Genomic DNA, 24830 nt, shown 5'->3' on the forward strand with positions numbered 1-24830 from the left:
TGGGGATCACTGTCTATGTCCCCCAGGGGATCACCTAAGTGTAGTTGGCACGGGAGTGTACCCTGGATCATCACCGCAGGAACTTCAGACTTGATCTGCCTCTCACCTAGTAGCTAAGGACACCAGTACACCTGAGATCTCCCTGTCCTAGAACCTCAACCAGGTGTGATATAGGGGACACGTATGTCCCTGGCAGGTTGTAGGGGTGGAACCAGCTGTCCACTTCCTGCCAACCCACTTCGCTCAGGCACAGCTCCCTTCTACCCTGGGACCTGCTCTGGGCATTGAGTGTTCCACCCCTGACTCCAGCCCTGGAGACCATGCTTACGCCAGCCTGTTCCTCTTAGGGGCTCTGAGTCAGTGTCTGGGGCCGTCCCAGCACAATGTGGCCAGCCCGGGTTGCCCACACTGAGTCCTCACGGTTCTGGGAGTGAAAATCTTAGCTTAGGTAGCTTAGGGAAACAGGCAGGCCTTAATGTACCTGGAGAGGTGTCTTCCTGACTCGGAACACCAGGTGGGCTTTGCAGGCAGCTCCGGCTGCTTTGGCCTTTCTGTGGGCCCTTGCTCTCATTCTAAGGTGTCAACTAGAGCTACATGCTCAGAGGGACTGGGTCACCTCTAACCAATTACATCTACAAAGGGAGTTATTAATCGGGGCAGTCTCTGAAGCAGAGGAGTTAAGATTTTACACCTGGAGAGGGGGTAGTCATGACTCAACTCAGGGGCACGCTGCCCTGCCACTCAGAGGACATCGCCCAGTCCTCCCTTTCTCTGCTGCTGTCTTAGTACCAAGCCTGAAGCCCTTTCCTGCATGAGGAAATCCCTGGTCCTCACCATTCTCTCATGAGCACCGTTCAGCCTTCACCTCCCTTCCCTCCTGTTAGGTTGTCCATACCTGTGGTCCCACAAGTTGAACCCAAGACAGGAATAGAGGCAGAGTTAGTGTCTGGGTGGAACGGGGTCAGGGGTTGGGGTTCCATGTTGGTTAACTCTCCGGTGCTATGATAAATGGACTAAGAAAAATCAGCTTCGAGGTGGAAAGACAGCGTGGCTCATGATTCCAACACTCTCAGTCCATGGCTACTCGGCTGTGCTGTTCCTGTGGTAGAGCAGAGCATCATGGTCGTGGTGGGGAGTCGCGGAGGAGCAGAGCATCATGGTCGTGGTGGGGATTCGCGGAGGAGCAGAGCATCATGGTCGTAGTGGGGATTCGCGGAGGAGCAGAGCATCATGGTCGTGGTGGGGAGTCGCGGAGGAGCAGAGCATCATGGTCGTAGTGGGGAGTCGCGGAGGAGCAGAGCATCATGGTCGTAGTGGGGATTCGCGGAGGAGCAGAACGGTCGTGGTGAGAAGTCGTGGAAGGAAGTCATAGAGGAGCAGAGCTGCTCAGCTTTGGGCAGCCAGGAAACACAGGAAGGTAAAAGGATGAGAGGCAAGAACATCACCACAGCGTGACCTATTTCCTCTAGCTGGCTCTGACTTCCTAAAGTTTCCACCAACTTCCATTCAATACCATCCGCTGACAACCACTTTGAGGTCATTCCAGATCCAAGTCGGAATGTCTTTATTTTGCCTCCCTGTATGGGGTCATTTTCTCTACACATCTGTTTTTATTAAGGACAAAGAGATCCAGGTTGTATTTATTTATTATGGAGGCAGCGTCTCGTGTAGCTCAGGCTGGCCTCAAACATATATGTGAGGATGGCCCAGTTTCCCACTGGCTGAGATTACATGAATGCGCCCCATACCCACTCCACGTATCTTACCAACACTGTACATTTCAGACCATGTCTGCTTGTGTACTTCAGACATGTTGTAGTCCAGAGGTCAGACCACTATAAGGAACAAATTTGATGGTAAAGGAATTTTCACACAATGTTTTGGTTTCCCAGTAGTGCACAGAACATGTGTTTACTCTGTAAGTGTGCAATAACACTGTATCTTTAAAATAGCAATGGGCAAATCTCAATCCAAAATATTTTACAGCAAAGAAGTACCAGCAATTAGGGAGGGTCAGGAAGAGGAGCAATGTTGGAAATAAAAATAATTTAATAAAAAAGGAAAAAGTATTTTATAAAATGAAAAAATTTTTTCTAGCTTTGGGAAAGATGATGGACCTGCTTGAAGCATGCTGGCCATGGGCCTTCAAGAAAACGAAGCAGGAAAACCAGGACTCCTGTACGAGTTAGGGGCAAACGTATTCGCGCTGGATTGCTCGTGATAGGAGGGAAATGATGGTTTGTGCGCGCGCGCATGCGCATATGTGAGTCTCGGTACAGCATTGGTGGAGCACGAGCATCAGCGTCCCTCCCCCTCCCATTTTTATGACTGTCATCTAAATGCCACCAAAGAGTTGGATTACAGTGGATGACACACCTTCCGGAGGATGGTAGACTAATTAGTACAGGAGCTAGGGAGAAGTTAAATCACTGGGGGCGCATCCTTATAGGCTGTCTTGAGATCCCCACTCCTTCCTGTCCTTCTCTTTTGTTTCTGGTTGCTAGGAAGCAAAGAGCTACCCTCCTCACCACAGGCCTGAAGACTGTGGAGCTGGCTGTACCATTGGGTAAAGCCACCAAAACCGTGAGCAGAATAAATCTTTTCACTTTATTAGATGTAATTCTCCAGGATTTTGTCACAGAGAAACTTGACCGATACAACGTCTGTAAAACAATATGGGAGGCAAGACCAGTGGAGAGTAGGCTTCCGTTCATGCAGCTTAGATCTTGAGTGCAGTGACACCCCCAGATTTCTAGCCAGCAAGGTGGCCATCTTGGGTTATAAGCTGCCTTGTGGGGTATCTGAGGATCGCATGAGGCGATCCAGCTGAAGGCACAGGAAGTGCTCGGAAGTTGGCTGGGATCCTGAGAACTGTGCACTGTCTGTAGGTCTAAAAGAAAAGTGTAACAGCTTGTCCTCCTCTCAAACACAACGACCAGTCTTTTGAAATATGCTAATTTCCTCTATCTTATTATTGAAAAATCAACAGGGGGGCTCGACGAGAAGACTCAGTAAAATACTTGTCAACTAGTTCAATCCCGGGGCACAGATAAAACTCCAGGCATGGTGCCGCACACCAATCCGGAGGCTCACAGCTTGCCACTCTAGCTAGTCACTGAGCGTTGGGCTCCCGCAATTGCCTACAAACCACGTGAACACTGATCTCAGACAGGGATGGTTTATTGACTGGTAGACCAGGGAACTGAACCATGACCCAGAGTGATCCTACAGGGTTTTTAAGCCCCAGAGTCTCAAACATCTGTGCCAGGTTATTCCACCAATCAGGATTTAGGGATAGGGGTTCCCTTAGGAACATGATTTTGTTGTACACTTAACCTGCTCCCATTGGTTGGCACATTCAACTGTGGCAGGGGACTTGCCTAACATTCAAGTCCTAATTTGCCAACCATGATGTCAGTTACCCACATACATGTCTCTTTCTGCCAAGCAGGATGTCAGTTCCCAGGGCGGCCTTGAGAACTTAAACTCTACTCAACAGCTACTCAGAATGGAAGTCTTATTCCAAATAGTTCCTTGTATCGGTGCCCATCGCAGGGGTAGCTTTTACCCCAAAGGCTCATACACAGGTGCAGGAAGTGCTGTCCAGAAGTGGTTGGTTCCGGTCCAAGCTTATAGCGAGTGACTAGACAGAGCAGTTCTACTGACTTCTGCTGTGATTGGTTTCCAAGGGTACAGAGCACAACAGAATATGCGATCAATTTTGGCATTAGCAAGTTACTTAGTAACAGCAGAAACATGCGAGGAAGTTTCCTTACTATGGCAGGCGAGCCAGGTAACTGTTACCAGGACCTTAAAATTCCATTTAGGCCTGAATATTTTACCTAGGTCCTTACAGTGAGATTCGGATTCAGGAATAACGTAGATAGCGATCGAGTGAGTGTCTTCACACTCAGTGTCCACACATGACTGCCTGACACACACACACACACACACACACGCACGCACGCATGCACCCATGCACGCACGCACAGAGACAAAAATCAACAAAAATAACGCACGTGAATATTTAAACACGAATTATAATTTGTGCTTTAGTGCCAGTGTTTTAATTTCAAGCCCACCACAGTGGGAGAAGCACTTTATTTTACCAAGATAATAACCTTGGTAATCAATGTTTTCATTAAAAGCCTGGAAAGCACTTCAGAGCCGGCATGGCACTCACGCATGGCCCACCCACTCCACGCGTTCACAGAAGCACTTCAGGAAGCAGAATCACCTTCAATTAGCCAGGGCCATCACTCAGACGCACCCTTTTCAAATATAGGCACCTGGAGGTCACTCTTACACTGCACCGGCATAGGCTCTCTCTCTTCTGACCAGGCACCGTGTGTGTGTGTGTGTGTGTGTGTGTGTGTGTGTGTGTGTGTGTGTGCTCACTGGTCCACACTGCCCTTGTTAAACCTGGCTTCTTTGCATCTTTCACAGAATGGACCAAGAAACACAGCCTCCCTTTTTGTGTCTCCCTCTTTCCAGCAGCACGAGGTCCCACCTCTTCCAGGAAGTCTGTTCTTTACACTCCGCTCTCCAGGTTTGTGATTTGGGGTCAGGCCCTGCATGAACACAGCCTATCTGCTATGACCGCTTACCCTCCCTCATTGGCTTCCGAATGCTTTCCCTTAACAGCTCCCTGCAGACCCCGTGCTCCCCCACACCTCCGACGACACCTCCATGCCTCTGCTAATGCTGTTCTCCCACCAGGAATGCTTTTGTCTGTCCTTCTTGGCTGAGACCCCTGGAGTTGCTGTACTCCCAGGACAAGGTGACGGTGCTCCTCCTTGCCTCTCAAAGAAACGTTCACGATTACAACTATGCCAAGGTCATCCCTGTGTTTCTTAAGTCGTATCTCCTCCTTGTCTTATCAAGATGAAAACAAACCCAGGGAAGATACAGAGAACCTTTCAGGCTGGGGATCAGAAGGCTCGAAAAGCTTCAGGAAGCCTCGGGGGGGGGGGAAAGAGTTTGCCCACCCTCTCTGCCTACTTCATGACAGAACCTTGAAGTAGAAACTTCCACAAGCCAGGAACCTTGTGCTTGTACCCACAAGGAAGAAAGCCCTCCCAATTAGCGAGAGCTTGATTTTGAGTGAAGACTCCCCCAACCTTCCTCCGGTCAGCCCTCAGTGCGTATCCTTTCGTGCAACTTTAGTGGGGCTGTGAAAAGCCTGGAAGAAGTCCCTAGCTCTGTACCTCTCAGACAAGTCCTGATTTCACTGAATCCAGTGAACCAACCAGGAGGTTGCAAAATGGCTTAGGAAGGGGCCAGCCAGTGAAGCTCCAAAGGGATTGGTTGGAGTGTTAGGCCTCACCTCCTGGAGGTGTGACTCCCCCCCCCCACAATACCCAATTTGCATTAACTGAGGAGAGAGTCCAGCTCTGTCTCAGACACTCATTGCTCCCCACATGAGTGGTATGGGTGGTCAAGCACAGACACCTAGAGCAGACACCACAGTGGCCCCAGCAAGGACACTAGGTTTCCCAGTTCATACCAGACAGGAACAGAGGCCTTCAAGCCTAGTTGGGGTGACTTTGAACCGTCCAGCTCTGTTCTTTACACATGAAATTGCGTGTTCTGAGGCCTGAACACTCTTCATTCCAGACCCCAGCCTCTAACGTCTATGTTTTCTATTTCGGTCTCAGCAGCTGCTTCAGCACCATTCCCAGCCACAGCAGCTGTGGCTAACCTCCTCTCTAGCCATCCTGCAGTGCAGCAGGGAGCTCACCGCTGTCCTCACAGGCAGCCTGACTCCTCTCACTCCGTCGTTTTAGAGCTCATGGTATGTCCTTTCCACAGTAACATGATTTGGACCTGGAGTGAAAGGTCATCATGGCTAGCGCCACTCAGACACACAGGAAAGCCCTCCAGGGTGCTAAGCTTCCAGGGCACCGAGTGCATTCCTGACATATCTCCACTGATATCGTTTGTGTTGATGTCTTGAGACATAGTATCAATGATCGTGAACAATTATCTGGAACACAGGCTGGTTAACTGTGGTTGGTCAGGGGACACCAGGGACAAGATTCAACTGGGCTTACTGGTTTCCAAAGGCATTACCAAGAAGCTGTCTGGTAAAAGGACCCACTGGCTTCTGACTTCAGCCATTCATTGTAGGGAAGCCTGAAGAACATCCCCTCGGGCCTGTCCACCCTGGACATGGTCCAGGGCTTCCTTGGGAGATCTATTCTAAAAAACTTGCTTGATGCACCCATCATTAATGAGGAGATTTAAGGCCAGGGGTTCTCCCAGTGGTTTTGGCCTCAATGTCTTGAACAACCTTGAGAACTGAATGAGATAGTTGTCCAGGTGGTGTATCCTGACTCTGCTGAGGCTCTGCCCTTAGAGGGAATGTGTCTTGGGGGAACACACACACACACACACACAATACGCGCACGCACACACACCAGCTTGGCTCACACACGAAGTCTATATGGCTAGCCCAGAATCTCGAGAGCTTTAGATGTGTCTGCTTTCCTATGTAATTTATCTTACTTGCAAAAACATTTATAATTTGCTTACTGCCATATTAAAATCTAGATAAGAACCTCGTTTACAGAGGCCCTCGTTCCTTTCTTATCTGCTTCTGAGACATCTTGTAATAAGACTTTTTCCCCTGGTCTGTAGTGCTTTTTCAATTTTTCAATCAATGTAGCTGACACCAGATAATTTCAACACAAGGGATATATAACACTGGCCCCATATGAGCAGTGACCTAATTTAGTGAGTCTTGAGCTGTTTATCCACAATATCTTGCCTGTGAATATTTGAAAGTGCATAACCATTGTAATCTCCTGGGGGCGGGGGAGGAAAACAGAAGGCCCATGAGCATCTCCATGGTCTTAGAAGATGAAGCAAATGGGGCCATGCAATGCACTCCCTAAAAAACCAGGAGCATTAGCTAATTTGAATTCTGCTATGTGCGATCTGTGACCCCCGCCCCCTTCTCCCTTCATCTTTCCTGTGTCCTTACTCAACATTCTGGAATCTTCCAATCTTACATGGTTCTGAGAAAGTAGGAGAACAGGGACAGCACTGGCTGAAGTCCTGCTGCTTTGCTTGTGGGTCTGTATAAATAAGAGTAAACTCGGGGAGTTATCACAAACAGAAGCACCCTGTCCAGGGACACACCAGCCATCCTACATGAACGAGGCACCTTTTTGGACAGCTAATAGGAGGCTAATGTCTTCAACAAGACATGTGCCCCATTTGAAGGTATTTTCTTGGCAACTATTAAAAATATGTAGTGTGGGGGCATGGAGTGTAGCTTAGTTTGTAGAGTGCCTTCCCAATAGCACCAAGTTCTGTGTTCTAGTCCCAGCATGGCCTAAAGCTGGGCATGGTGGAACACATCTGTAATCCCAGTCCTCAGGAGCTAGGGGCAGGAGGATCTGAACTTCAAGGTCTCCCACAGCTAACACAGTGGGTTAGAGACCCACCTGGGATACATGAGAACCCATTTCAAGCAAACAATAATAAATAGACAGATATACAAACATACATATAAACATACATGCATACATGCATACATACAACATTCTAGGATGCTGCTACTAATTTCTTACTACTTAAACAGAAAATCCTAAGAATGATATTTTGCAAGGGGTGCATTCCCCAAAGAAACCATATCAGCTCATTTATATATACCCTGACATTGGTATTTCATAATTTTTCTCTTAGATAGAATTCAGCCAAAATCAGAAGAGTTAATGGGCATAGAAATAATGATCAACAACTCCTTTTATGATGAAAAATCATTTTATTCAAAATTATCTCCGAGATATTTCCAATTTATTGGCATAGTGGACTTAACTTCATATTTTCCCAAATTTTTTCATATTGGTTATACAATACCCAAAGTAAATATATTGAACGATGCTGTATATACTCCAAGCCTTTTCATGTAAAATGTTCATGGTGTACTTTAATAGGATATGTTGAGGACAATAAGCAGGGAGCAGGTTTTTCATTTCTTATTATCAAATGATGAAATAAATTTTCTATTTTTTTTATGACTTCGCTTACAGACATCTGGTATCTAAAATATTATATATAGAGAGTACCTTGAAAATTTTTAATATTAAAGTTTACTTAGATTGGCAAGAAGGCTCAACATCTAAGGGCACTTGGTGCCAAGCCTGATGGCCTGCCTTAGATCCTTGGGACCCACAGCATGGAAGGAGAGAAGTGACTCCTGAAGGCTGTCCTCTGTCCTCCACGTGCACTATGGCAAGCACACTCCCCAGTGCATGAGGGGATGTAACACAGACCTTTATAAGCATGTTCCCTCATGGCCTCCTTGGCCTAAGTCTGGTTTCATATGCTTCTAAAGCTCTGTGTTAGCCCAGAGAAGAATTTCCAGACTGAACTCATTCTTGGGACAGGCCCTGTTCATAGAAGACAAGTTTCTGCTCAGAATTTTGTGTTTGGTTTGAGTGGTGGCAGTTAGACCTGTGTGACTCATTTGTAAGGCAAAATTAAAGCCAGAAAGTGTCAAGAGCTGACTAAAAGTTTGAAAATAGCAGAAAGAGGTTTCTTTATAATGCCATGGCATTCACACAGGGGCTCCTGGAATCAACATTCCTCTGCCACCCAATGGTAGTACCAAGATTCTTCAAAAGTTGCTGCAGGGCTTAAGGAAGGCTGTGGGAGATCATAATGTAATTAAACAGAATCAAAGCTCTAGTAGAAAGAATACAATTCCAGCAATAAATACAATGTGTACTTCTTTTTCTGTTGCTGCAAGCAAGGGAGTTTTGATTGTTACAAGAGTAACTTAGAAAGGAGCTGGGAGGGTCTCTGGCTGCCTCTACCCAGCGCAGGCTCAGTCCTTTCCTCTGCACTTGTTTTTTCCTTTTCCATTTCCTAGAGGATCATGGAAAGACCAAAGGCACACAGCCAGAAAGAGGAGCTAACAAGGCCACGCTGACTTCCAAGAGCAGCTGTCAGTGAGGCTCACTTTAACAATGTGTTCTATTTAATGCAACACATTCCAAGTACCGCTATTTCTGTAGCCAACATCGCAAGTAATCAATGATCTCCTTCTCATTCAGCAGCTTTAAAAATCTGTGCATGACAGTCTGAATTTTGGGTGCTTGGGACCATGTGTGCTGGCCAGGTACCCTCCTGGATAGCGTTAAATATGTAACTCTGAGAGCAACCCAGGAACAAATACAAACAGAAAAGGCAAAGCAGGAACCACAGAAGAAAAGTTGACAAGCCCACCCACAAGTTGTCCAACCTGGGACAAAACCAGATCCTGACAGGACAGAAGGAAAGGCCCTTGGATTCACACTGTCCTGTGTGCCTAACCCAGAGTTCTTCAGGTTCTGCCTGGAGGTCAAACACTCGGGCCAGATGAGTCATCCAGCCTTCAGCTGGAACCCGGCTCTAGAACTAGGGAATGCCCTGGTTTTGAGTGTGAGTCTGTCACTTGTGAATGACTTGCTATACCTACGAGCTGATGTCTGGCACCTGATGTGTGCAAGTGTGCATAAGCATGTGAGGATGAATGCCCACTGTGTGGGGGAAGGGGAGAGAGGCAAGGGCAAGCCCATAACTGTTCCCCAGAAACAGGAAAGGCTCTTTTGCAGAAAGGAGTCCCTGTTTTGTCCATGACATCTCTGGCTGCCAGCCCTATCAACCCTCCTATCCATGACCTCTGCACTTCCTGAGCATCTCTAGGGCATCTGGTCCTTACTGACAGCCCAGCTTGTCCATGCAGTTTACATCCTGATGCCTTCCCCACCACAGTAATATTCAAATGGCTGCCCTATGGTCTCCCTGCTTTTGGGCAGCCTAGAATGCTCAGAGGATCAAACCCAAATATATAAGCCTCGTGTGTTACAGGATCTCTGCTCCACTAATTTCCAGCCTTTTTTCCTGTGTAAAACAATATTTTGTCGCACTTCACATCTATCTGAGCCCTTCCTGTTCAGGCTATCAAGAATTGGGAAGGCTCCTTGGGAGGGTTGAGGTACAGAGGGGAGGCCTTACGCAGTATAGGAGGACACACCCTGCAACCTTCCTATCTTGAGTACGATCCTGCTAGAAGTGACCTAGTGGTTTTTTTGCTGTTTTCTGGAAGCATGCTCCATCCAGGGAGAAGGCAGAGAGATCAGGAGCAGAGTCCTGAGAAGAGTCAGGGGACGTGTCCACAGAGCAGGGTGCCTCAGGCCTGTGCTACCACACTCGGTAAAGCTGACACACCTGGATTTCACTGAGTTCTAGGCCAGCTTGAGTTACAGAATGAGACCCAGAACAAAGCAAAATGCAATACACTTGAGGTCCCTGGGACCAAACATATTAAAGTGAGGAGGAAGCTGTCTCACCAGAAGCCCTGGTTCTCCCCCCAAATCCTTGGAAATCCTCTCCACTAGGCTCTGTGCCTAAAGACCAGAGGGATGTAGTCTCAGGTTTGACACACTACAGGCCACCCAGTGCTGGTCCTCATTCTCATCTCTTACACTAGGAACCACCATCTCCTGGCCCAAGAGCATCCCTTCTAATTCAGATTGCAGAGGAGGGGAGGGGAAGTCAGGGAGGGAGTATGGAAGTGGTTATATAAACCACTGATGCTTCTGTGAAGGGAGCTGAGGTGGTCTGAGGGTGCTGATCCAGTGAGCCTGCTGGCTTCTCTAGGAAGCGCCAAGCTAATGAAAATATCCTCAGCACTGTGGCTGGCTCTTGCTCTGTCTCTTCACCCTGGCTCCTTTCGATGCACTTAAACTTGCAAACAGCAAGCGAGAGACAACAGAAAAGCCTTGCCCACTTAGTCCTTTGAGCCAAGGCCAGTCTGTAAAGTTTTCAGATCCTCTAGTAAGAAACCCGCAAACTCTCCCCTGCCCCTGCCCTCCTATGGTCCCCAACAACGGAAAAGCAGCTCTGGACTTTGAAATGTGGCACAGACAGAAACACCCAGGGCGAGGCTGCTCGTGAACTCGGGGCGTATGATTTCAGAGCCTATGTCTCGCAATGATGAGGCTACTCTGGCAGTCGAGGGTCCAGGGCGGCAAGTCTGAGCAGCTGCTCCCGGCTTTGAAAGGCCCTGGACAATGGGCGCACTGTTCCCAGGGCTGGCCTCCAGCATTTGCATAGACCTGTTCTGCCTGGTTGACCAGGGCCTGTCCGGCTCCGCATTGTCCACGGATCAGAGGTGACAGGATTCAGGTGAGAGCTGAAGTTGGAAGGCATCCAGAGGGCACGAGGACGGCTGTCCTGGGAACCTTAGCTGGAACTGGTTTGCAGGGATTCACATATTTGCTCTTGAAGGTTTCCTCAAGCTGCTGGAGAGGAACAACCAGGACACTTTTAAGAGGAGCTTGCAGAGGCTGTTGGGGGGGGGGCATCTTGGGGTACCCCCTCATCTAACAATCTAATAGTGTGATGGGCCAATGCCCATCTTGGATGTTTAATATGCTGCCAAAAATGGAGGCACACAGTTTCCATCTCTATGACCTTAAGCTTCACATGCTGATGCCTGGCTTTCACACCTCCTCAGGCAGGGCAATCTCCAGCACCGATTAATAGTTCCCTCAAAGGTGATGTTTTGACTTCAGCAGAGAAAGGATTTGGAGACAAGCACTCTCCCTAGAGCTTTGGCACCACACAGCCCACCATCTTTAACTTGAATAAGTAGGACCAGGGGCTGGACAAGTACGACTTATTTCCACGCCCACAGTTCCTAAGTAAATATTGCTAACTCCTGAAGGCAGAAATCACAGGGGAGGGGCCTAAGGCTCAGCGGTGGGTGTGGTAGGGGTGAGGCTGGGAGATCAAGATGGGAGGGAACATTTTTCTGCATCTGAATAGGCCATGGTCTGAAGGTTCAGAAGCATTATTTCCCGTCAGGTCAAAAAGCTCTTTATTTGCATAGGCAGTTCTCTGCCTTCTCTGGGGGCCAACCAATCTCTCTCACGCGCCGGGGTTCCCACAGGCCTATGTCCTTCCCTTCTTCTACAGCCTCTGGGCACCTAAGTGCCCGGAACCCCCCAACCTGAACAGGTGCCAGCAACTGTGCAGCATTCGCTGCAGGGAGCTGGCCAGCTGCTGGCCCCGCGAGAACCTGGGGTATGGTTCCGTGTTCCCACCCGTGTTCTCGGCGGATTGCAGCACTGCTCATCTTGGGAATATAGCGATTAATCCAGCCGCAGGTTTCCAGATAAGTGACTGTGATGGAGACTGTTGGCGAGAAAATAGACAATTATCCGCTGTTAGCTTTACATAAAGATCGCATTAACTCAAATTAGTTATCAGACAAAAGAGCGTCGGCAAGCGCGCCCTGCCGGCCCGCGCCCTGCACGCGGGCACCTCGGGGTGCAACCGGGCAAAGCGTGGGGCTGGGCTGAGGCCTCGAGACGTGGGGCGGGGAGTGGGAGGACACGGGGGAGGGGAGGGCTCTAGGCTGATGTTACTCGTGCTGTGCTGGCCTAGATGGCGGAGCGGGGACTGGGGTGGGGAATAGGGGCAGCCTAGGAGGCCAGATCAGCCGTCCCCTGAATTACAGTGGTCCCACCTCAGTCTGTCCTACGCTGGTCCCTTCTGCAAGCTCTACACTGGGAGCCAGCCTGCCCCCGCGGCCTGTAGTCCTTTCGTCTCTGGCAGTAAAGTCGTTAATTCACACAGGCAGAGGTGGCTCTCCAGGCTCGCCACTGCCCCGCCGGGTGCACTGGATCACCTGGTGATCTGGTCCTGCGGGGCTACCTACCACTATTCTCCGCCCCTGCACCCTCCGCCCGTGCCCACAGCACTTTGTTAAGGTAGCTCCCCTTAATACTCGTAGAGAAGAAAGATGAAGACACGCTGAGGGGGATAGGGCCAGGGCGAGGGTGGGGGTGGGGGCTGAGAGTGGCCTGCGGTAGGATCATGTCAGTGAATGCGGCCTCGATTACCGAAGTTGCGCACTGTCCGCGTACTGCGCATCTTCGCTACCCTCGTTCTCCAGTACCCGGGTTAGCGTGGACACCGACTTTCACGAGCAGGATGGATTTCGCGGACCGCTGTCGGCAGGAACAAACGCAGCGCCCAACAGCCCAACGGGCTGCAGCGCCCAGCGGGGTCCCCACTGCCGCAGGCGCGCACTGGCGGTGGCGCTTGCGCCCGGCCGGCCTCCCCGGCCCCAGGGTCCCCGGCCCCGCTGAATAGGGCGGATAATGACCCCCGGTTCCCAAGGCAGGCTCTCTGCTGCCTGGTGAGCCTTGGATTTGTGTGGTCCAAGCCTTTCCCAGCTTGTCCCATTCTGTCACCGGGATAAGGGGCTCCCTCGGCTCGTTTGCACCTGCGTCGCTTTTGGCTCCTTCAGGAATGCGCTGAAGCTTGTAATCAGCTTTGTGAAGCCATTGAGTGCACGGCTGAGTGAAACTTCCAAAGCTCGAGGAAAACTGGCCGGCTGAATAGGAGCCAGCATGGGGCTGCTCTCCAAGCCTCCGCGCTGCCAAATTCCAGCAGAGCGCCTCACAATCGCCTTCCCCACACTGAGAAAAGTGAGAAAAGAAAAGGGAAAATACCAGTCACCGGGGTTAGCTGTTTGTTCCCAGATTAATGGCAAGCGGCTCCCTCCTACTCCACCCCCTCCACAAAGCTCACCAGTTCAGGAAATATGACAGAGGGGAGGGCAGTTATTAATAGCTCCCCAACTGATGTCACCCCCGGGCGGGGGTCTTTTGGGGCTCTGGAGGGGTCCTCCATTCCCAGTTGTCGAGCTGAGCTCCAGCATCCACGTGTGCCTTAGGCCTAGCAGTCGAAGTGCATCTTTGCTTGGGTAGAGCTGTGGGTGACATCATAGAGAATCCCTAACCTAGGCTCCGGGAAGGAATCACTAAGCACCCGGCTCCTTCATGCAGACCCAGCAGAGGCCCTGCCCTCCTGGCCCCTTAGCAACAGGTTCCTGGGCCTCTCTTTTGAGGAGCGTTCTTACTTCCAAGACTCTGTAGTGCTGTTTCTTGGTGACCCCAGTAAGAGGGGTGCCTGCAGGGTGGCAGCTACTACAGGAGCTTCCCCTTCTGCTGGAGGCCTCTGTGCTGTGATTTCTAAGAGCCAACTCCTTCAGACAAGTATTTCTGTGTGCCTCAGAGGCTTCTCTCCCACTCAAGGTTAGTGAAGGCTCCTCTCTGGAAAACAAAATCCTTGCCAGCCAACAAAAGACCAGACAGCCTGCAAAAGGCAAAGCCGTCCTTCTCAAGGTCCAGCCATACCTGAATTCTGGGTGCCTGCTCATCTAGCGAGGGCTCCTCATGTAGCTACACCAGGTTTCTAGAAACAGTGCATGCAGTGGCCGTGTGGAAAGAGGCACCGTGGAGTGCTTGCTTTGTGGATGCTGATCTGAGCTACAGTTTCAGAAAGGAAACCTAGAACCCTTCCTCTGGATTGCTCATGAGACCCCTAAGTCAGCAAATCCCTGTAGGAATCGTCTATAGAGAAAAGAAAGCAGAGGCCGTATTGTGATCTACACATTAAAACTCGCTTCACAATGGCTCTGGGTTTTCTTAGCTAATGAATTCCTTCCACCCTGAAGGGGAAGGCCCATCTTTTCTGGGAGCACAGGTTCGTGTTTGATCTAGATGTCCGTGTATGCCCTCTAGTCAAGAGAAGCTCAGTCCTGTGGGGTTCTTGCTGCTGTACCTTGCTTCTGTGGGGCCTCATGATGTCTGACTGTGGCTCTGTGCTATAAATAGTCCCCTGGTAGATCGAAAGGCTTAATGGGCCTCTTTAAATACCTAACTTATTATAAAGCCCTGGGGAGAATAACATTAACAGTCAGGGAGGAACAAGAATCACGCTCCCCCTGTAGCAGCCCTATTACAGTGTTCTTGGTTGCACTCCTTACGGTGCAGAGTGGGCAGGAATTTTCCTATTTATATACCTTAATGTGCAGAGGGGGCTAGAGCACTCGGGAGGCTGTGAGAGACAGCCTGTCTGAGAAAGGAGGAAACTGAACTTAAAGAGGTGGAGGGAGTGTCCCAGAATTGCTCAGGCTACTGTCAGGTCAACAAGAAGGAGTCACAGCTAGTGCACCATTCTGCATTCAAACACGCTTGGCAGTCTGGTGGACTGGTGAGGAAGCCCTCCCTTTCAGACGGACCAGGAAGGGCACAACCCCCGATGAGGAAATGTGGGACTCAAAGCAAAGTTACCTGACTGAGAACCCAGACTGTATGTGCTCACTCAGAGGTTCTGAGCCGCTTTGAACATCCCAACGCACGTCGCCCACGTCGAATGTCGCTGACATTCAAAGTTTACTTTTTTTTTTTTTATTGTAAAGTTCGGCTCCGCGTTTCCTGCAGCACCACTCATTCCAGCCACTCTCGGTGACAAGTCAGGAGGATCTGCGGCAATTCAGAAATTAGTGAAATTTTATTCCTGGTGGGGGCACTGGATTAAGAGGCTGGGAGAGTGAAGCTAGTCAACGTGTAATTGCATGATAAGGCTCTCACGAGGAATTTATTGGCCAAGTTGCTATTTCTATTCCTTCCTAATCTCTTTTAGCATATTCGTTCTCTGCAATCTGTCTTCATAATCTCCTGTAGCAGAATGGCAGCCAACGGAAGCTCGCGTGTTTGGAGAGTACAGGAAATATGCAGAAGCGCGATAAACTGATGCTAATTACCCATATTTAGGACACCAAGTGCAGAAGATCAAGGTTTACACATAACAAGCCAGAGCCAGTGACGGTGGCTTCCTTGTGTGGAATGTATCGGAGGGGACCAGATAAGGGTTTCACGGGCAGCAGGGATTTATTGGTCAAAGGCTGTACCTTCCACTTCCCCACTTTTATAGCAGTAAATTATTTCGGCTAAATTCGCCTGAACATCACTCTTTCGTTTGGCGATGTGCCGTGACTTGCTCTTTCTTTGTGTCCATTCAATGCAAATCCTTGTAGTTTAACATCAGCTGATAAGAGACAAATAATTGAAGTAATAGGTAATTCCCTTCACACCGTGCATATAGGAGGGTCCGGGAAAAATGAGCCGAGGCAAGGGGCAGGGGCTGAAAGCAAAGCAGTTCCACCTTCAGCCCTCAGACCACAGGGCTCTCCCCATGAGTTCACAGCATTGGCTCCTGCATGAGGCGCACGCACGGCCTGCTTGCTCTGGAGGAGAATCACTTCCAGCATGGCACCAGCAGAACTGATGCTCCTATCTGGGAGCCTGATCAGACAATGATGATGATGGTGATGATGATGATGATGATGACGACGACGATGAAGATGATGGCGATGACGATGACGACGACGACGTCATCCCCTCACCATGTCACCATGGCCCTGTTCCCTCTACAAGTCCTGTCTCTGAGAACAGACACAGAGGAGCAGCCTGGGAAGCTGGTGGCAGGTGGAGGATGAGGGTGAACTTCTTGGCGTTGTAGTACTTGTTTCCCTGAGAGAACGTTGCACAGCAGTCGAATGTCTGTTTTTTTTTTTTTAAACAACATTTGTATGCTAAGTAAACGCAGCCAAGGGCTTGCTTCATTCTTTGAGAAATTGCTAGAGTTTGCCTGTAGCCTTTTCAGTTGGTAGTGGAAATGGCGAGGGGCATTCTATGTTGGATACATGTGGCAAAATGCTCTTGAGATAAAAGGAGTCATGGGGGAATAGTTTATAACTCCTAAATAAACGGGGATCAGCAAGAATAGTTGATCTTGCCACAAGTTACATTTTTATCCTAGACCATTCGTACCACAAATTCCGTCATGCTTCCCTCCATGGGCATGAGCATTTCCTTGGTGTTGCACTGTTGGGGAGTGTTGTGTGTTTCTATTTCATGTACCACCGTGGAAGGGGGAGAAAGGAATGTCATTGACTGGCTGCTGAATCTGAGGGTGCATCAGACTCTAGAGAGGATAAAAACCTTCCATGTGTGCCTCTTAGAACCCAAAGCAATCTGGGTGAGAGGTTTAATTAACTCAATAATGAGTCTGTAACGGTTTGCCAAAATATTTTACAAACATGCCCATTGTACTATGAAAGTTAACTTGTTATGAATTAGCAAGTGTGCTAACAATAGTGTGTGGTGAACACAACATACACATTGTTGCACTACAATCTAAAAGTATTCCTCTAGCTGGGCATGGTAACACAAGCCTTTAATCTCAGGATTTGGGAAGCAGAGGCAGGAGGATCTCTGTAAGCTTGATTTATATAGTAAGTTCCAGGGCAGCCAAGACTGTATATAGAAAGCCTGTTTCAAATAACTACACTCTACTATTACTACTACTACCACTGATGATGATGATGATGATGATGATGATGATGATGATGATGATGTGATGATAATAATTTACTCATTGAGGAAAACAAATATTCTCCCATTAGGAATAGTTGAAGGTGGATGGAGAAGTCCAGGTTTCCTGGGAAACACATCGATTACAGAAAGAACCCCTTGCTCAAGTCATTTGATAAGTTCACTTTCCCAGAAAACCATTCGCCACCCCCACGTGAACATTCCTACACTGGAGTGAAGTGAGTTACCTGGGCCACGGTTGCCTTTGAGTTGACTTAGACCTGCAGAGCCAATGAGGTGATGCGATCACTTGATCCCCGCCAGTCTTCCTCCCTCTGTTACAGGAAGTTACTTCACAGGTCTGACTAGTGTCCAGCTTCACCTATGCGTGTCTTGTGTACATTGCTGAGACATCTTCATGGCTCCCTGAAACCCCTGGCTGTCTGTGGAAGTTAGTAACTCTTATTTTCAAAACATGTTAACTTCAGAAGTCATTAACCAGTCAAGCTGCACCCGTGGAAACTGATTTAAAAATCCTTGTTAAGGGTTGGGGATTTAGCTCAGTGGTAGAGCGCTTGCCTAGGAAGTGCAAGGCCCTGGGTTCGGTCCCCAGCTCCGAAAAAAATAAATAAATAAATAAATAAATAAATAAATAAATAAATAAATAAATATCCTTGTTAAGCGAATGATTTCTTTTTAAACTGGCTTGTGTCCTTGGAGACAGACACAGGGACCAGTTTTGATCTCACAGAGTATCCCTGGGTGGACATGAAAAACCATAAAGAAGGAAAAGTCATTAGATTTTTATTATTAATAGTAGAATGTATGTATATGTGTGTATGTATTTATGTGTGTGTATGTATGCATGTAGTATGTATTTATGTGTTTGTATGTATGCATGTTGTATGTATGTATGTATGTATGTATGTCCCCTTCAAGTACGTTTGTATGCCTCTGCAGGTATGATAATGTGTGGGTGGTTGTGAGCATGTGTGTGCCCATGCAGATATATGTAGTGTGTTTGTTCACATAGGCATGGGCAGGTACATGTATTTGTGCAGATGTAGGCATGCATATGTGTGTCCCTTAAGGTGCATATAGGCATGTGTGTGTATCCGTACAGGTATGTTTGTGTATGCAGGCATGAGCAGGTGTGGGCAGGGGTGTACATGCGTGTGTACCTAAAGGTATGTGTAGCTGTGTTTGCGTGCACAGTGATCTGTGCAGGTTTGTGTCCCGACAGGTGTAGCAGATATAATAAAAGGTGTGTGTGCATTGTTCATGGGTGGGTTTGCACCCTAGAGATCTGCGGCAGAGGGCAATTTTTTTTCCTACCTGAGTGAAGCCCAGGAGGAGGCGAAACCAGAGAGGTGCAGAGAAGTATAAAACAGAGGAATGGTCTAGGTCAATGTCTTTCTGGTAACCTACTGCTCTCCCTAAAGCCCCTGAATGTGATCTCCGTGCTTACCTGCCGGGGTGGGGTGGGGCGAGCTCCTGTGCTGTTCACACATAGACTCTGCCTATTCAGAAATTCATGTTTACTCAGCACAGGAATTTCCCTCATCAGCCTGGCTTTCAGGAGCCCTGCTTTCTCCTCTTGCTTCTTTTTCACACATGCAGAGGAGGCTTCGGTTGCTCATCTCGGAACACAGCCTTGTGCCTGCTGACAGCGGATGTTCGAGGTCTCTGAAATAGATGGAACTCTGGTGACTGGCTGAGAACTGGTTAGGGACCATGGCAGATAGCACTCACGTGCTTGAAGTGTGGAAATGCATTCTCGGCTCCAATGACTCCAAACAGCTGCCAAGGAAAACAAACAAACGGAGCAGGTGGGACTACCCTGACATTAGTCACAGAGAGACTACCACTCTTGTCACTTTCCAGTCATGTTTCTTCATAATTTTTATGTTTGAAGAAGTAGAAAGCTTCTCCCATCTTAGCCTGTATGGCAGTTAAGTCGGCCCTTGACTCATTCTGCAGCCATAGGGGCTGACGGTCACCCTAGGTTTCCCCTACAGACACATGAAGCTTGCCCTGGTGTCTACACTCTCGAGGAGGGATAAACACCAGGCGGAACTGATCATTATCTTTGAGTTGATGTGTTAAATGAGCCCGCTGCTTTAGCGGTTGTAAATGACAAGATTTTTACTGTGAGAGTAATTTCTGCCTATTTCCTGTTTGATCTGTCAGACCCTCATGGAAAAGTCCAAATTTGTCTGTTTGACATACATTAACACTTCCCTCCTCTCCAAATTCTAGCTTAACTACTGTTTGCCTAGACGTCAGTCTACACCTGTGGGGTTTACCTCTCGAGGCCTCTGAGAGGTCCCCAGCCTCGACTCCAGACAGCACGGGTGTTTCAGCAGCTAAAGTGGGTGATTATTGGCATATTTACTGTAATTGATAAAAATCACAGAGAATGACACTTTCATTACTCACTGACACCAAACCAACAGCTACAATAGATGCTATGCCTGCCGATCTATTAAAAAAAATCTTAAAAAAAATCAGAACTTCTTGCTAGTCCTTGATTCTGTGAAAGTATCTGGACTCGTTTTTAATATACTACAACTCTCAGACCTCAGGGATTTCCCTAGACTTTGGACCTGTTAGGTGGGGGCTTGAATGAGCATCAGGGAAACATGCTCATAGATTAGAGACATAGGGATGTACGAGACTAGATCTAGGAGGCAATGTGGGCAGAGTTCTGGATTTGAGCTAAGGTGTTTCCTGATCCCCAGTGTGCTTGCTGCTGGGGTGCAGGCCAGTGTCTATAGATCCCTTCTGTCATGGACCACTGAATCGAGCAGCCTAAGCAGATAGAACCCAGCCTCTGAGGAAAGGAAACACATTTTCTTCTTCACAGCATTCATCTCCTCCTCCTCAGAGGACCTTGCTTACCTATCCACAGACTCAGGTGAGCACTAACTAACTCTACAGGCTAAAGCAGAGAAAGAACTTGCTATCAGCCATGATGTGAGTCACAAAGAAAGTTGTTGAAAACTGATTGGACTGCAGGAGGGAGCTGCAGGGGCTTGGGAGGGAGGGGGCTGCAGGGGCTTGGGAAGGGGCTGCAGAAGCTTGGGAGGGATGGGGCTGCAGGGGCTTGGGCGGGGGTGCAGGGGTTTGGGAGGGGACTTCGGGGGCTTGGGCGGGGGTGCAGGGTCTTGGGAGGGGGCTGCAGGAACAGAGGAATCTCACACGCTGGGAATCCTGTCTCAGGAGGCTTGGAATGCCGCCCTGTATGCTCAGTACTGTCCAGCTTGTCAGTCAAAGGCCATGGAGGCAGTAGACTGATGAATTACCGAACCGTTAAAAGAGGAGGAAGGGAGAAGGCTAAAAGCACACTCTTTGGGGTTTGGGCTTCCACAGCAGAGAGAGAAAATGCAACAGAGACAAGGCGAAGGCCCAAAGGCCCGCTTGAAGAAAGTCAGAGATTTGGATGAGAGTTAGCTGTTATGCAAATACTTAGGCAGCCTGGAGTGAAAGTCTTCCAGTTACATTCCAGTAGTTCTTAGTAGGCATTCTTAGGGAGCTACTAAACATCAGGTAGGTCGAAGCCATGAAAGGTAAGGAGGAAGCAGGGTGACCTCCTTGGCAATGCTTGGGCCCGTGCCAGGTCTGAGCATGGGTGTGAATGTGAAGGGAGCTTCTGGGCCTGAGACATTAGAAGGGGTGGAGACTGGTGAGGGTGGAGTGATGAGGGTCAGGGCAGTTTGGGCTGGGATGTTTGGTGGGGTCAGAGTTCACCAGGTGTCTGCCATTGCCTTCACAGACTCCTTGCTCTTCGCCTCATCCTCAAGGGCAGCTCTTGCTTGCCCTGTGATCTACATACTGGATTTCAGCCTCGGACCTGGACCTGGGTGGCTCACCTTCCACTCCTTCCACTGTCCTAGTACTGAGGACCACTGTGAGACCAGGCAGATGGGGATTCAGGGCAAGATGGAACCACCTTTACCTCAGACAGTAGGAAGGAGGAAGGTGGAGAAGTGACCCATGCTAACACATCCCAGGTACAAGATGCTTTCAGCCTGTAGTTTATTCTCAGACTAAAGGTGAGTTAGGAGTTTTCGACGTCAGCACTATCAGAAAGAAGCTAAGGTTCTGAAAACATAGCTAATGCACAGACAAGCTCACACAGCATCCTAAATATAAGTCCCAGCATGCATTCACTCAAGAAGCTACCCTCTGCACAGAGGCCCAGCAGCCCAGAAGTTTGTTCTGCACCAGGAAAATGAAAGGGCAATCTTAAAGGATCAAGCTTAAGTCTGGGGGATGGCCCAGCTGGCAAAGTGCTTCCCCTGTAAGTATGAAGACTTAAGTTCGATTTCTAGCAACTTGGTAAAAGCCAGGCCGAGTGGCACCTGTCTATAATCTCTGTGCTGAGGAAGAAGAGAGGTGGATTCCTGGGCCTCACCAGCAAGGCAGTGTAGCGGAACTAATGCACTCTAGGCTCAGTGAGAGATCCTGTTTCAAAAACTAAAGTGGAAAGCAATTGAAGAAGTCACTTCTGACCTCCACATGCACATGTGTAAATAAGCACACATACACAGACACACTCACATTCACACACTCATACACACTCACACACTCATACACACTCACAAACACACTCACACACCCACATTTGCACAATCATACCCACTTACATACTCACACACTCACACTCACAGTCTCACACACAGTCTTACACACTCACTCATACACACAATATTCATGCACACACTCATACACACTCATACACAGTCTCACACACTCATACCCACTCATATACTCACACACACTCACACAGTCACACACTCATATACACAAGTCTCACACACTCATACTCACATATACACACACACTCACACACACTCACACACACATATACACACTATCAAGCTAATCAGTATTCCTTAAAAACTTGAAACATTCTATAATGTGACATCTATGGTGTCCACTATACAACTTAAAAGTTATTAGGTATGTCAGGAAATGAGGAAAGACAGCTGTGAGAGAAATCAGTCAAAAGTATCAGAGTTGAATGGATGGAGGAGGTAAAACAAGTCCACCACTATAAAGAGGATAAGCACGTGATGGGGAGAACAAGAGACAGACAAAGACAGACAGAGATAGACAGAGACAGACAGAGAGAGACTACAAAACCCCATGGAATTTCAGACCTGAGATCCTGATCTAGAACAAGTACTTGCACAAGCTCTGTTTACCGTGTCCTTGTCTGTAAATAAAGGCACAAGGCAGCCATGCTGCATGGATTCCAGACCTTTCCTGCAAGGCAGCCTGCAACTTTCCGAGTGGATTCTGCAGTGGTAAATCTTGTCTGTCAACCATCTGGAGTCAACTAAAACAAAAGCTACTGGGCACCCCTGTAAGGGATTTTTGCTTTGTTTTTTAAGATTTATTTATTTATTTTATTTATGTAGTCAGACATACCAGAACAGGGTCTTGGTCCCTGTTACAGATGGTTGTGACCTACCGTGTGGTTGCTAGGAATTGAACTCAGGACCTCTGGAAGAGCAGTCAGTGCTCTTAACCCCTGAACCATCTCTCCAGCTCTCCCTCCCCCAATCCCCAGGCCTACTGGAGTTAGTTTTTGTTCATTCATTCATTTGTTTGTTTGTTTGTTTGTTTGTTTTTAAATGTTGAATGACTTGCCTTAATTTCTGAAGTCTGCAATGACTTGGAGGCTACAGAAGGAAGAGATTATGCACCGAGGAAGCCAGGTGAGATGATTTTTCTCCTTCACTCTGTTAGTTAACATCTGAGATAAGCGGGAGGGCTTCACCTGGGTGTAGAGGTCCTCGGAGTTTCCTGAGCCAGGAGTCAGTTTGCTATCCATGCACAGTGTTGGCACATGCCTGCTCCTCACTTGGGTGACCAGGCATGGGTATCTGCTCCTGGACAAGAAGCTGTATCTCCAGGAAGCTGCACAAATGATCCTGCTATACGTTCCATTGCTAAGACGCACCAGGGAACATACGCCCCAGCCAGATGCTACCTTGGGATGGCTACCATGCACTGTGGACAGTTAGCTACTCCTTTTGCAATTTTGTAAGCACTGACCCGGCACACTATCCCAATACTGACCCACTGTCTTCATTTTAGATATGTAAATGCATTTCTCTCCATTTTTCTTTATTTTATTGAAAACAAGTTATACCCTCAGATGACCCAAAATGCTATTTTTGGCTAGGTATGTTGGTGCACGCCAACACTCAAGAGACTGAGGCAGGCAGATCTCTGTGAGTTCAAAGCCAGCATGGTCTACATAAAAAGTTTCAGGCCAGCTAGGGTTCCATAGTGAGATCCCTATTAAAAACAAAAAGAGTCACATTTGCATGTCAAACCCCTGAATGTGGTAGGTACCACTGGCAGCATGTGACCGGTGTCTAAGGAACACCAGCTCTGAGCCAGTGGGCCCTGGTAAATTAATGATGTTGGAACCAGGACACCTGATCTCGGAGAAGTGCTCCTGGACAGCAAACATGTCCTGGCGAGACAGTTCTGGATCTGCTGCCCTCTCATCCTTGTAAATAATACATTTTCAGGATTTTACTCACACTCAGTCACCCTGGGAGTAACCACAGGCCACTCCTTTCACATAATAACATATGCGAGGAACAGGTTTGGTTCATGGAACTCACTTTCTGCAAATCACACTGGGGTGGCCCTGGAAAGAGTTTCATAGACCTTGTTTGATCTCTGACTTCCATGCTGACTTAGCAAATGACCCCTTAATTCTGTGAGTCCATCGAGTCAGTTTCTCATCGAACCACTGAATACCCTAAACCGCATGGAAGCCCTCATGTGGGCGAGCTGGAAATGTGTGATTTCTAGGTTTCCCTGATCTGATATTTAATAGGAATCTGGGTTTTCTTGCGTAAGCTCCTCATCTGATTCGGAAAGGCAGCCCAGATGTGTGCTCCAGTCTTGGTGTTCTTGCTGTGTGAAGAGATGACACTGCCTGTCCACACATGCCTGACACACGCTCCAGGTTCATTGCGAGATTACCTCACAGCTGGTTGACCTCCCACTTGCCACCTTTGATTCAAGACAAATCTAGGGAGCAGTTGAGCACGGCGACCTTTGGGATGCTTAAGGACAGTGTAGTAAAAAATTTTAATTAATTAATTAATTAATTAATTAATTAATTAAAATCCTGGCATGGGGCTCCTATTCAGGTTCTGAACCTCGGACAGTGCCTTGCCATAAAAGACTTCTAAGCTGATTGCCTGTTTCTGAAATCTCTAAATACATTTCTTTTTATGTGCAGGAAACATATGCCTGATTATGGCCTCAGTCTTTCCTTTTGACTTTATCTGGGGTCTTCTGTTCCTGCACCAACTCTTTTCTTCATGATGGGGAATGACCAATCAGCACTGCATAGACCCTGGGAGAATTTCTGCCCTGAATGCTTTCGAGTGTGACTTCATGAGTCACTGAAAACGTTGAGTCATCTTTCCACCGCAATCCCTTGACTGAGGAGTAAGGGCTCATGTCTGTGGATGATCCGCAATGCTTATATGCAGTCCTCGGCCAGCTGGTTGCCTTGTGTCCTCTGGGCATGTGCTGGCATGGAGACCCAGCTACAGCCACCTC

General features: G+C 48.3%; 1 protein-coding gene and 1 long non-coding RNA gene across 12 annotated transcripts in view; one reads left to right on the forward strand and one right to left on the reverse strand.

The window, feature by feature from the left end:
• The first annotated feature begins 2504 nt into the window (after positions 1 to 2504).
• On the forward strand, positions 2505 to 6559 carry LOC120097565 (uncharacterized). Its single transcript, XR_015640514.1, has 3 exons — positions 2505 to 2583; positions 4447 to 4549; positions 4720 to 6559. It is a non-coding gene; the product is annotated as an uncharacterized LOC120097565 (long non-coding RNA).
• A 1853-nt stretch (positions 6560 to 8412) lies between these two features.
• LOC102553495 (uncharacterized) overlaps positions 8413 to 24830 on the reverse strand; it is a 510601-nt gene continuing 494183 nt past the window's right edge. For 4 of the 11 annotated variants that reach the window (XM_087589474.1, XM_087589470.1, XM_087589471.1 and 1 more), the window contains 6 exons: positions 18697 to 18914; positions 17477 to 17671; positions 15144 to 15335; positions 13597 to 13777; positions 12903 to 13484; positions 8413 to 12192 (listed from right to left, as the gene is read on the reverse strand). In XM_087589474.1, coding sequence (XP_087445600.1) covers positions 12939 to 13484; positions 13597 to 13698 — 648 coding nt within the window. In that variant the 5' untranslated portion in view covers positions 13699 to 13777; positions 15144 to 15335; positions 17477 to 17671; positions 18697 to 18914 and the 3' untranslated portion in view covers positions 8413 to 12192; positions 12903 to 12938. The other 7 variants (XR_015640100.1, XR_015640099.1, XR_015640101.1 and 4 more) reach the window with 7 other exon arrangements.

This window comes from Rattus norvegicus, chromosome 16, assembly GCF_021556685.1.
Source record: "Rattus norvegicus strain SHRSP/BbbUtx chromosome 16, alternate assembly SHRSP_T2T, whole genome shotgun sequence".
NCBI classification, from domain to species: Eukaryota; Metazoa; Chordata; class Mammalia; order Rodentia; family Muridae; genus Rattus; species Rattus norvegicus.